Genomic DNA, 12,552 nt, shown 5'->3' on the forward strand with positions numbered 1-12,552 from the left:
CTCGAAAAGAAGAGTGTTTTTCCATCTGTCCACAACTCTCTGACCAGGAAAACTGCCTTGTAGTAATGATCACACTTTTAATTTAATGAGTTCATGAGCTGGTGATTTCACTAAACAGTAATGAGAAGGCTGTGATGTCTGCTGTAAGTTTACTGATGGCTTTGGGGGCAATAAAAAGACATACAAGGATTTACTGAGTATAATCGGATGAGTGAGAAAGGCAAGGTAGGTCAGATAGTGCAGTCTTTTTGTAGTACCCAGTGAGGTGCTCGAGCTCTTCTCAGGAGTTTGTTTAGATAAAAGGACACAGTGAGGTAAGTTTCAAGCTGCACTTCACTCTGCCCTTGCTATTCAGGACCTCCAGGAAGTAGGGAACACTTCAAAGGCTTGTTAATCATCGTGGCTTGTTACTCATCATGGATTGATGGAAGTTGTTTCCAGAGCAACTGTACCAGTCGTGTAACCAGTATTCATTAATGCAACTGTAATTTACAACTGGAATGATTGGAAAATATCTTAATAGTGCAGGTTGTATTCATTACGTTAATGAAGAGCAATATTAATATATCCAGTATCAGGAGTATAGATAATACAGACTTTGTCACTTGATTCAAAGACACATTATTCCTAGACAGGAGTGGAGAGGATTATATTTCTGCTCAAAAACAGGACAACAACTGAAGCCAAAGAAGAAGGCGTGAAGGGAGGTGTCTGCACTATTGCCCTCTGCTGTGTAAGACCTGTGGCTTTTTACTGGAGACCAAAGTTGGTATCTTTTCCTGGGATGTGACACTTTGCTCACTGATGACAAAAGTTAATAGTTTGTGGCCATTGTTGCAATGAGATGAATGGCATTTTCAATATCAGCTATTTATTTTCAGATCACAAATGGCAAATTCAGAATTCCTCACCAAATCCGTAACTCCATAGTTTGAAATTCAGAAATGCAAACGTGTTTGAGTCGGCAATATCACCCCACCTCCTGGAATTCTGAATGAAAACTCAAACCCTGAGAAACTGAAGTGGATTCTTCCATATAGTTAAATATCCATTTCCTGATGCCCAAAAAGAACTGGTAGACTATCAATTAGAGTGTAAGGGCTTATATGGTGAAATATTTATGTTGAATAAGGTAGGATGTGAAACAAAAAATGTAGTGGGCATAACGTACTATGTGCTCTACTTTATATGAAAGCTTCTTCACAGAGGATAGCCTGTATGTATCAGTGCTTCGGGGACTTGTTTTTGCTTTTGTAACCTAAATCTGTGAAATGGCAATCACAGGAAAAGCAGCCCTAGCATTTTTCATTTTAAGTGAAGAAGCTGGAAGACCGAGTAACTAGAATTAAGGTTCTGGTACTGTCAACTTATGTTGGTACAGTGCTTTATCTGTAACTGTCATGTGGCCAACTGTGGAACCTGTCCTGATGTTGCCCCTTCCTGCCCCCAGTGCAGAGGTTTCTTCCTGTCTGAGAAAGCCTTACTGCTCAGACACAGGCTTTGAAGCTGATGTGCTCTCCCTCTCACTCCAGTGCGTCCTCCATGTGCTGGTCTAGTTCTGTGATGGTCCCTTCTAAAGCTCTCCCAGATTGCTGCTAGCCAAGAGTTATGTAAAGCTGTCTGTACCAAACTGCTGGCTTCTCCACGTTATGAGTTACTCTTATCATATTATCGTTCTGGTCCTTTTCCTAAACAGGAATGCCTCCCATTTATAAATGAGGTTCTTCATTTAGAGTAGCAAGTGTTTTAGTTTACTGGCTTTGATATTTCAGGCTCATCACCTCCTTAGTGCATGTGTTGTCCTCTAACTATTGAAGTGGTACTAGTTACTTTCTGCTATTTATCTCTGCAACGTTAAGTACAGCTGAAGAGCAGATTCTAAGTGTTAAAGCAGCTGAACCATTGTAGAGATGATAAATGTTTGTCCTTCCTTAGGTGACTGAGATGATGGAAAATATTCAGTAAGTCACTGATGTTAACAGGACTTGTAAGCTTTGTGAAATGAGAATGTCAAGGGACAGCTTTAAATTCACCGTCTTATCTTTGCAGTGCCCTTAGTTGATCATTCCCCCCACAGACACTGACATGAATCATTTTTTTATCCACGTAAAAGCTGATTCTTGTCTAAGCACCCAACCTGAGTACATGGTACTCACCATGCTTGACATGGCCGATCCTGGCAGATGGGTTCCACATGAATCAGATTCTCCCCGTGATGTTCCCGACCTGAAGGAATTTTTTTCCATTTAAAAGGATACTTTTTCCATCAGTGGATGCTGTCACGGTGATAAGACCGTGGTACTGTTAAAGCTGTGAGGTGGGTTGGCTTGTCTTATGCATGAAGGAGAGACTTTTTATAAACCTGCTTGAAATTTGAGATGTATCAGCAGGAGTTAAATATTTATCTCTGCTCGTCCTGACATCTTGTTCACAAACTTTTCAGTTGAAGACCACAAGATTGGAGGTTTATGTTAGGAAAAAGTCAGCAATAACCTCCTGTCTAGGAATTGTACAGCTCAGTAAGCGTTCACTGATATTCAGCCTACCTCTTATCTGTTATCTGTGCTTGCTAGAGACATTATTCATCTGTAGACTGTTCCCTTGTTTCTGCTTCTCCATTTCTTGTATTTTTTTCTTTTCTTCTTGTGTTTCTTTTCTTTCTCACTCTTACGCTTTTTGTCCTTTGCTTGTCTTTTATTTCACCCCTTTCCTCTCTTCCGTTCCACTTCCAACTTCCTTTTCCTCTCCTGCCTCTTCCTCTTCCTCGTTTGGTCCTATTGAAGTTGAGCCCAATGGCGGGACACCACGTCGTAGACCTCTCTCCTTCTGCCCTTGCTGTGCCCACGAAGGTAACGTAACCTCACACGCTCCCTGTTCTCCTTGACCGCAGCTGGGTTGGCATAGCAGCACTAGTCAGCTAGTGACCACAGGGTCCCCAGCCTTTTATTGCTGTTTCCCCAAACCAGCCTTCTCAGTAGCAACCTGGTAACCAGCTATGTGGGCCTATGGCAAGTTACTAAAGGTACAGTATCCCTTTGGCTAGTCCCAGCTGTGCTATGATGGGCGTGTTGGAGCAGTGGTGGGAGCAGTAACATCACACTCAAAAGTTTCTGTTTGCATTTGGCGGCTTCGATTTCTCCATTCCTCCTGAAAGATGTTTGGAAGGTGGGGTAAGGGAAGAAAATTCACTTCCTTAAATTGCCTTTTAATTAATATACATGGATTAAAGGAATACTGTGTCTTTTTAAAGGACTGGTTGGCAAAACATCTGAGAACTTTAAAAGTAAACAAACCTAAAGTTAGACCAGTTTTTCCTCATCCGTCTTGCTGAGTGAGTTCTTTAACTGTCCCAAATGGAGTTTGCCATAGAGTTTCCATTGCCAAGGCATGGGGGAAGGGGGCTGTCTGTGTGTTCATGGTGTAATTTTGCTAACCACTTACTTTGCTTTCCATGGTGCTCCCTCATATCAGTTGTCAGTGCCCTCTCTCCAATCCTACCATTCTTCCTCTGCTCATTGGCTGTTTAAAAATACTTAATATGTTCCATAGGTCAGTAGCGCTGTGTTTTTGGCTTTTTCTTAGAGGCATTTGTTTTCTGTACATCCTGGCATTGGAAGGGACAGGGAGACTTCCCAGTGCTTTCATGCGCCACTGCACTGGACATCTGCATGTACCGTCTCCCTCTCCTGCCGCCATATGGGCATATTGTGCAGAGATGCTTAGAAAGGAATGCTTGGAAATGAGCAACACACTGGTCTAAAGCCCAGAGAGCAGGATGCTCTTAGGGTTGAACAGCTGGGTCTGGTATTTCCCAAGGGTCTGCTCTGTCAATTTTTCAAAGGCAGATGTTCTCAGACTAAGCTGCAGTTCAAAGGAATTGTAGGCCTGCCTTTACTTTACTCCAGTGCAGCCGTTCTCTGAGACCAGAAGGATGAAGGCAGGTCACAGATCTGACTGTCAGTAGTAATTAATGTGATATTTGTGTAGTGTTTCCCAGAGTTTAAACAGCAAGCTTTGCTGCATGATTATTTTTGGGATCAAAATGACTGATTAATAGGTTTTGCTCTTGGTGTAGATAGCACGTGCCCTTAATAACACACTTAGACAGGGCTGTTAGTTACTTCAGAATGCCTAGCAAACATGGCAGAATATGGTGTAGGGCTCAGGAAATGTTCTAGGGCTCAATTTGAGGCCTTACCCTGGCTTCCATTTCTGTGCAAGTAGGTGAGTTGCCAGGGTTCTTGTTGGTGCTGGGTAAGAGTCAAGGCACTCATCTGCAGATAATTCAGTGTGCATTCAGTGGCCCAGAACAAGGGACTGTCAGGAGGAGCTTTCCTGGTAAGCCCTTGTGTTTGGTAAAAATCAACAAAAGTCTTTGGGAACAGAATTCTGCAGTTTATTCTAGGTAACTTCTGACAGATGTGAGATTGATCAGTGTTCCACTGCATAAATTCATGAGTTGGTTTAAAAACAAATACCAACCAAGAAATACCATGGCCCAAGATATTTTGTGCTTCCACTTTCACGTTAGCAAATGTGTCGGGGGGTTTTCTCTTTCTGGTGCTGATGTGCAATACAGTAGAAGTAGTTTCTGTGCTTACTGTGCACAGGGGATCGTCAAGGAGGATAGATGCATGTGGCCAGGAGGAGCAGTCAAAACCACTCGTTTAGCTATTGAAAAAAATGTTACTTTCTATCAGTAAAATATAAGATTGCGGACATACAGTTGAAGAAAATAAGATGTAGAGTGGCAATTCTATTTCTGATGAGTGCACACTAAAGTAGCTGGGACGAGGAACTATAAAGCTCTTCTAATGAAAGGAAAAGTGACGTACAGAAGTGTGGGCTTTCTGCAGTAAATGTGAGGAAGAAGCAAGCAATCACAAGAAAATAAGAAAGCAAAAAATACTAATACAAATCAGACTCCAAAGACAAGAGAGTCCTTTTGGAGATGACTTCCACTCTTTTGTGCGCTCTAGGCAAACTGAATGGACCCGGCTTGGGAGTGCTCTGGCAGCATCTTGCTCGGCTTTCTTTGCACATTTTGCCCCATTGTTGTTTTTGCCATTTGGGCTTGTAAGGGTTGTGTGGTGTTTTGCCTCAGTCTTAACAAGTTTCTTTTTTGCAGGCATGGGAAAGAAGGATGATCCCAAGCTGATGCAAGAGTGGTTCAAGCTGGTGCAGGAGAAGAATGCCTTGGTTCGCTATGAGTCCGAACTGATGATCTTGTAAGTCAATGTGCAAACTTTAAAAGAGGGATTACTTTATAAATAGCAGTGGAAGATTTGTCAGTACCGTCTTCCCTATGATGCTTGAAGGTCATCAGTCTTCTAGTTTGATTCTTGTCTGAGACAGGGATCAAGCTTTCAAAAGAGTGCAAGAAGAAATAATAAGGAATTAAATTTCTAACTGTTTGCACGTGTGCAGTAAGGATCCTTGTTCAGTTCTGAGCCCTTTCCAAGCTGTTCTTGGATAAAACACATACTGTTCACATGTTACTGAGCGACGAAGAAGAAACGAATGGCTTCTAAGTGTAGCCAAACTGCTTAATTCTGTTACCTTTGTCGTATGGCCCCTTTTCTCACCTTGTTGTGGGACTCCAGTGCTTCTCATTTGGGCTCACGTAACAGATTTTCTCCTTTAATAAATCTGGGAGCTTTCTTAGTCCCTGTGGTGCAAATTCACTGGAATTCATTTCTGACTTTGGCAGCTGGCCTGAGCAGTGTGGAAGTTTGGTGTCTTTTTTGGTGCCTGAGTCAGAAAAGCCCCTAGATGTCGTCTGCATTGGAATTGAAATGGCAATGACCTGGCATGACCTTAGATGTTAAGTAATTTGTCTTTAGAGTGGCAAATAGCAGATAACGTTGTATGGTTTTACAGCGATTGCAGCTTTACTTGTTCCCAGTGTTTCACATGTTTTAGATTTGATCTTTAAAAATCTATTTCTATACATTAGGTACCTTTAAAGTTGTTCTAAAATAGGTTGATAAAATGCATAGCAGATATAGGGGGGCAGAAATTGAGAATGGTTATGGAGCAATTGTACAGAGCGTTTGAATACACCCAGAACTTGGACTCCTGGTGTGTTTCCCTTCCAGCGCTCGGGAGCTAGAACTGGAAGACAGGCAGAGTCGATTACAACAGGAACTCCGGGAGAGGATGGCAGTGGAAGGTGAGAGCAATAAAGATTACCACATAGTTTGTATGTGCATATTTCTTGTCTTGCGTGTGCTGACAGTTTTTGATATCTCTGTAGATCATCTAAAGACAGACGAGGAGCTCTCAGAGGAGAAGAGGATCCTGAATGAGATGCTAGAAGTAGTAGAGCAGAGAGATTCTCTCGTGGCTCTCCTTGAGGAGCAACGGCTTCGAGAAAAGGAGGAAGACAAGGACCTGGAGGCAGTGATGCTCTCCAAAGGATTTAGCTTGAACTGGTCCTGAGCTCGACACGTTTACCTCTGCTGGTTTGTTTTTTCTCCAGTTGGCCTACCCTGAGTTCGCCAGAATTACATGGATAGGAAAACGTTGAAGGGGAAATCTCCAAAGGGTCTGACAGCATGCAGTGATTCAGTTTGAAGCACTCAGATGCCTTTTGATAAGTGTGTTGGTTCCAGAAGCTTAAGTTTTACATGTCTGCAAGCCATGTTGAAGATAATGAGTCGAGTCTGTGGAGTCTCCTTGAGGTTCAGTACAATTGACTGTATTTTTTTTTTTTGTTTGGTAGCTGGGAGAGGAATAATCCATGTGTGGGGAAGGAGGTTAAGGGAAGAAGTACCCTTAACTAATCTGGATTTATAGCAGTCCATTCCTTTCCCATTTTTACTACAGCAGTTCTTATAAAAGGGAGGGGAAGTAACAACCCTCTCTGGAAAACCACAGCAGCCTGTAGCAACCTGCTTGGTGGAGTCAGCTATCCAGGAGAGCTCCAGAAGCCCAGAGCAGCACCTTCTTTGCTTTAGTCTTCCTCCCCACCAAAGAAACTGCAGTTGGTCGTTATGCATGGATATGAAGAAATACAAGACAGAGAAGATACTACTAGTTATGTGTGATGGAACTCTCTGCCTCACGGCTTTTAAAGAGATTTGGGCATCAGAAGACTCACTCCCTATTACAGTCTCCTAAGTCTTTACTGGAGGGGAAGAAGGGGAGAAGAAGAGAGACGGAAGATGCCCTTCTGCTTTGCTACACACTGGAGAGACAGCTGCTGCTGGCCTTCATCTTCTTGGCCACAGCTCAGAGGCTGATGGGCTTCTTCGTTCTGTTTTTATTGCGACTGTTTTGACACTGGAAAAACTGACTGTGGGACAGTGTTGAGTGTGCACTGGGACAGGGGTGTTACCAAGCAGCATTCCCTGGCTGTTCAGCTCCTAAAAGGGAGAAGCCCTTAAGTGACTCAAACCACCATTAAGACTTTTCAGTGTTTTTATTTTTTCCTCTCTATTTTGTTTTTGCACATTGGAAACGAAGCTTAAGACCTGCCTGGGCCCTCAGTCACTTTGACCCTTTTATGTTGATTAACTTATTTTTTTAATACTTGAAAGAATATTCATTTTTGTATCTTTTAGGGAAAAAAAAAAAAATAATGGATGAGTGATAGGTGTGTGTGCCTGCTGCATCCTACAACTTCCACTTCTAAATTACTGGACGTTGTTACCTGTGGCTATTTATTAGTGTTCTTATAATAATTTTAATGTTACACATATTCGAGGAGGGATGGGGGAGTGTTTTAACTCTATTAGAGGAAGACACTACTGCGGATTGGTCCCTCTTTCAGAGCAAGGGCAGTCTTTACGGACCCCATGGATGCATCCTGCCCTAGCAAGATTTCCTTTATGATAAAATCCTGCACACTTGTGGAGCTGTAAGAATCTATTTTGCGTTCCTAGCATACTTTTATTCTGCATCCCAGAACCCCTCTGTTGGACTAATAAACCTATAATTTATTTAAATTTAATTTTTTATATAACGAGAAAGCCAAAAATGTAAGGCAGAAATATCCCACGTGTCCCTTTCTCACTGAAGGAGGGGACCTTCATACTCCTGAGATACAGCGAGAGGGACTTTCATGGAAACAAAAATAACACATTTCCTGCTGCATCTGTTGGAAGAAGCTCCTTTTGGCTCAGCTGGTGAAGCTGCTGCTTTTAAGCCAGGAGGGTACTCATTATAATTGTACGTTAAGTAATGCACAGGTCGTGCACTTAGCAATTCAGCACCATCCACTGTTTGACAGATTCAGGAGCACGCTACATCCTGAACTTATTGCACAGAGCTGAAATAGCGCTGTGTGTTGGGTCTGTGTCCCATCCTTAACGTGATGTGTTAAGAAGTTGTTTCTAATTCATTTTTGTTTTTCCCCTTGAGTTGTTGCCTATTTTCTTTCCATGTTAAGGAAGCACTGGAAAGGTGTTCCATTCCCAAGCGTATTCATACAGCATGGTGGCTCTTTCAGCTTGAACATACACTGTTGGTACAGGATGCCCAAGCAGGCCTGAACATCCTTTAATTCTCTGCCCCAGGATAAATGTTCTTAACATGGTTTCTTGCTGTTGACTTTCTGCCTTCTCCAAAGAGGCCAGCAGTCTACAGGCTGAGGTCACCTCTGATGGATGAACATATCTCATGCTGAGGAAGAATGGGTAGGATGGTCTCCAGGGTGTGTGAGCGGGGCTGATCGCTAACTACAGAAACTTGTTTTTTACACTTTGGGATTTTCCCCATTTCCCCTCCTTCCCACTGTCAGATAAGGCATTACAAATGAAACACAAACTGGCTGTGTAACAAAGCAGGTAGGCAGCTTCAGTGCTGCTTAGTAACTATGCATGTTGGAAAGTCGTACCCTTATACCAGCCTCACCGGACAAAATTCTTGAGAAGTGTTGGCCTGCTAACAGGATTCAGTTAGCAGAGTGTTCCCTATTTGCCAGTGCAGAGGCTGACTGTAGGAGCCAAACTGGTAGTGAAAGTAGGTGACGTAGTCTGCACGAGGGGCCAGTGGAACCTGCAGAGGAGAGAAGAAAGAGGGAACCTCAGTAGTTTACAGTAAACTGTCCAGCGCAGAGAATTGGCCTCAGTCCCTTTTGTAGTGTATATGGACCATATTTAACTTTTCAGAAAAGATCACTGAATGTGAGCTGTATAAAGAAGACATACCAGGTTAATACCCATCCCTTTTCATGCTGGGGGACATGGGCCAGAGTTTTTCACTGCCTGAGTCATATCACTTGAGGGTGGAATGCCCTCCTGCAGGGGAAAAATGCATATCCTAAAACTGAACTCTTTGAGTTGTGCTGAAGTCCTGCAGCACTTAGAATGAAAGTGGAGACCTAACATCGCACACACAAAGTAATTGAAAGTACGTGGAAGGAAATCTTAAAAAGCCTTTTTATATCAAATGGTTTTAAAAGGCACAACTTGTATTTGCTGTTCAGTTGCACTTTAAGAATATGACTTGCATACTAGATACTGGGTTTTTTTACTGTCTGAATATTTTTAATTCAAACTTTGTATTTTTAAAGAAGGCTCTTGTGACCACAAGATCCCTTATTTGTATCAGAATCCAAGTAGGACGTTCTAGCTCCTTGTGCTATCCAGGTGGGAAGCAGCACATGACTCAGCCACTTGTATTCAATGATGTGTGTCCATCATGCACATGAGGGAAGTGAAAAGGCTCAGCTTCTTAGAATTAGGTATTAGGCATCTGCCTGTACACCCCTGTGTGACAGTCCCCAGGGGCTGGCTCCTTCTTCCATGCCACGGGAGGAGCACAGAGCTCAGAACCTAACTCACGTTGGTTTCCAAATGGGCACACTGAGGATGAGGCAAGCACTTCAGTCTCCTAAGGGGAAAGGAGGAGATGATTCACTCTGGAAACACCCAGGAAGCAAGTAGGGATGGGGGAGCGAAGACTGCCAAAACACCCAATCTGGCTGTTTTCACAGTACAAAACTACTTTTTTTTTTTAACGTTTCTTCCTTCTTAGCCATACTTTTCATGTAAGCTCACAAACGGCTGTAAAATCCTGAGCTTCAGAGAACTACACGTGGGGAGATGACAAGAGCATCTTTCAGCTCCAACACTCTCCTTGGGTTTTTTTCCCAGCTAACCACAACCCCATGGTCTCGCTAGGGCATGATACAAACTGCGTCACTTAACATATCTTCAAGCAAACGACAAAGTTTTAGAAGTCCGTGCTACTCCCTGTCTCTGCATTTTGTGTAAATATTTGTTTGTATGTAAAGACACCGGTGGATCCATGGGTTACCCCTGCGGTCAAGAACCTGAGTTTGTGCAATGCCTAGGCCTCTGTTAGAACACGGTGCTTGCGTAGAGCTGGTCACCACATTTGTGTGCACTCTGGTGGTTTTTCATAGTTTTATACATCCTAATCCTGAACATTATGAAGTATTATTACAAGTGGTCTAGACTGCATGATCTAGAGCAGCCAGCATTTCTATTTTCATAGCAACTGTTCCTAAAACGTTCACAGCTACACCTTGTTTGGTTAACGTTCTTTTCAAATGAGTTTTCAATTAAATGTTTACACCAAGCGCCAGCAGACAAGAAAGGTGTCGCATCATAGAATCTCCTGAGTGCAAACTGAAAAGCCACAACATGGCTGCCTGGGAATTTAAATCATCACTGTCTGCAATAAAGAGAACTCTAAAGCAAACTAGTAACCAGCCTGTACATAGTTGGCAGAGAGAGACTGCTTGCTCTTGACTGTTGCGAAGTAAAAGAGATTAGAAGCTTTCCAAAAGCCTCCACTTTTGGATCGCTCACAGTACTGCTATGGACAGGGTAGCGGGCAGATGAGGATGTCATTGAAAGTAGGTGTGGAGGATGCCAAGTTGTGATGGCGTTGCAGTAATTTAAATATGCTCTGTATCTGTGCGTGCATGCGTGCGTGTGTGTGAAGTCTGTTCCAGGTGAAGGGCTTTTTTGCCTTGGCATCTTCCCTTTTGAATGAGAGTGAACTCTGATATTCAGATTGTTCAAGGCTTTTATGGTTGGCATGTATGGAGTGTTGACAGAAAAGCGTATCTACCCTACTTGTTAAAAACAAAAAACAAACTAAGCCCAAACTGTTCCAGACTCTTTTCTGTTTGGTTGTTTGATCATCTGTTTTTATGCACACTTGCTTCGTTGGTGTTGAGATTTTAGCACCTCAGACGGCCAACTGAACTAAAAGAAAAAAAAAAAAAAGGAAAAAAAAAATAAAGTCATTAATTATTTTTTCTTTTTGTTCGTGGAGTTATGGTTTGTTTCCCATGCGTCCACTCCCACAGCTGGTGAGGAAGCCAGGAGCTGGAGGAAGGCGATCTTGAGATCTAAGTCCAGGTGTTCCAAGCACTGCATTTTGGGTTTGTTTTGTTCGTGTTGGAACACTTTGAGCCCATCTGAGTTGTCTGACATAAAATCAAAATGGATCTCGATACAGCCCCAATATGTAACACACCTTTCTCCAATTGTACATTGCTTCTTTTGTGAACAGAAACGATCATAAGCATCACAAAGGGGTGAAGGTGACTGTAGGAACTAGGATTTGGTTTCTGTAGTTGTAGTTTACTTCCTTTGTGTATGTAGTACTTGCACGAACCTTGGCATAGCTGGGCTTAATACAACAAGGACTGACATCAGCACCTCTACATTGACTTTACACATTGTTTTAAGCCTCTACTGCTGCACCCCTCTGTTTCATCTGCAGGTTGGCAGCTTAGGAACGTTAGCTAAGATATATTACCTGCAGCTCCAGAGCAGGTTCCTGTCAGCAGACTGGAAGGATTCAGATATTAAACTTCACCAGCTTATGTGTCAAGAAAATGCCTCATGTGAAAATCTCCTGTTGGAAAAGAACAGATGTTCAGCTCAAGTGCTGGGTATTGTCTCCTGCAAACTCCAGGAACTTGAAGCCCAGAGGAATCGCATCCAGTCAGCAGCACTGCTGACATTAAGTATGGAAGCAAATCGTAAGACTCACGTGTGCCATTTGTTCGAGTTGCAGAGAACACACAGGATGTGGAGGGAAATCCCGGCCGGGGAAAACCATAACGATGAATCTTACTTGCCCGCCCGCCCAACCACCATCAAAACAAAGGAAAAACTGGTGTTTGTTAAGTGGTTGTTTTGAAGCAGACCTACTGCGGTCACAGAAAGGGATGCTGGGCCTCGGGCTTTCCTCTTTGGCTGGGTGGCAGGCTGCAGCTAACTGAAAAGGATCACCCTGGTATCAGAAAGCAATAAATATTGCCAGTCCTGGTGCCAAAGGAGTGGCTATATGGCAAGTGACAACTGGACCCGTGGACACAGGAGGCTCCCCATCATATTTAAGGAAGTCAGCCTTGCGACACTTCATCTGCCTTTTTAATTACACTGCAGTCTTGCTGGCTCAGGGGACTCCTCTCAGTCTGTGCCCACCAAGCACTCACGAAAGATGTCTGATCTCAATTAGATATCCACAGATTCTCCCGCTTTATAAACTAGGAATGGAACAGTCAGTCCCACAGAGAGAGCATCCTGTATTGCTTTCCTCAGCAAAAAGCTACACTGACCC

General features: G+C 43.1%; 1 protein-coding gene across 10 annotated transcripts in view; it reads left to right on the forward strand.

The window, feature by feature from the left end:
• Positions 1-11,204, forward strand: part of MICAL3 (microtubule associated monooxygenase, calponin and LIM domain containing 3) — a 165,777-nt gene extending 154,573 nt beyond the window's left edge. For 6 of the 10 annotated variants that reach the window (XM_032443654.1, XM_032443679.1, XM_032443715.1 and 3 more), the window contains 4 exons: positions 2,784-2,849; positions 5,129-5,228; positions 6,099-6,172; positions 6,257-11,204. In XM_032443654.1, the coding sequence (XP_032299545.1) occupies positions 2,784-2,849; positions 5,129-5,228; positions 6,099-6,172; positions 6,257-6,441 (425 nt within the window). In that variant the 3' untranslated portion in view covers positions 6,442-11,204. The remainder of the gene's footprint in view (positions 1-2,783; positions 2,850-5,128; positions 5,229-6,098; positions 6,173-6,256) is intronic. The other 4 variants (XM_032443641.1, XM_032443705.1, XM_032443731.1 and 1 more) reach the window with 2 other exon arrangements.
• Positions 11,205-12,552: the final 1,348 nt, after the last annotated feature.

Source organism: Coturnix japonica, chromosome 1 (assembly GCF_001577835.2).
Source record: "Coturnix japonica isolate 7356 chromosome 1, Coturnix japonica 2.1, whole genome shotgun sequence".
In the NCBI taxonomy this organism is placed as follows: Eukaryota; Metazoa; Chordata; class Aves; order Galliformes; family Phasianidae; genus Coturnix; species Coturnix japonica.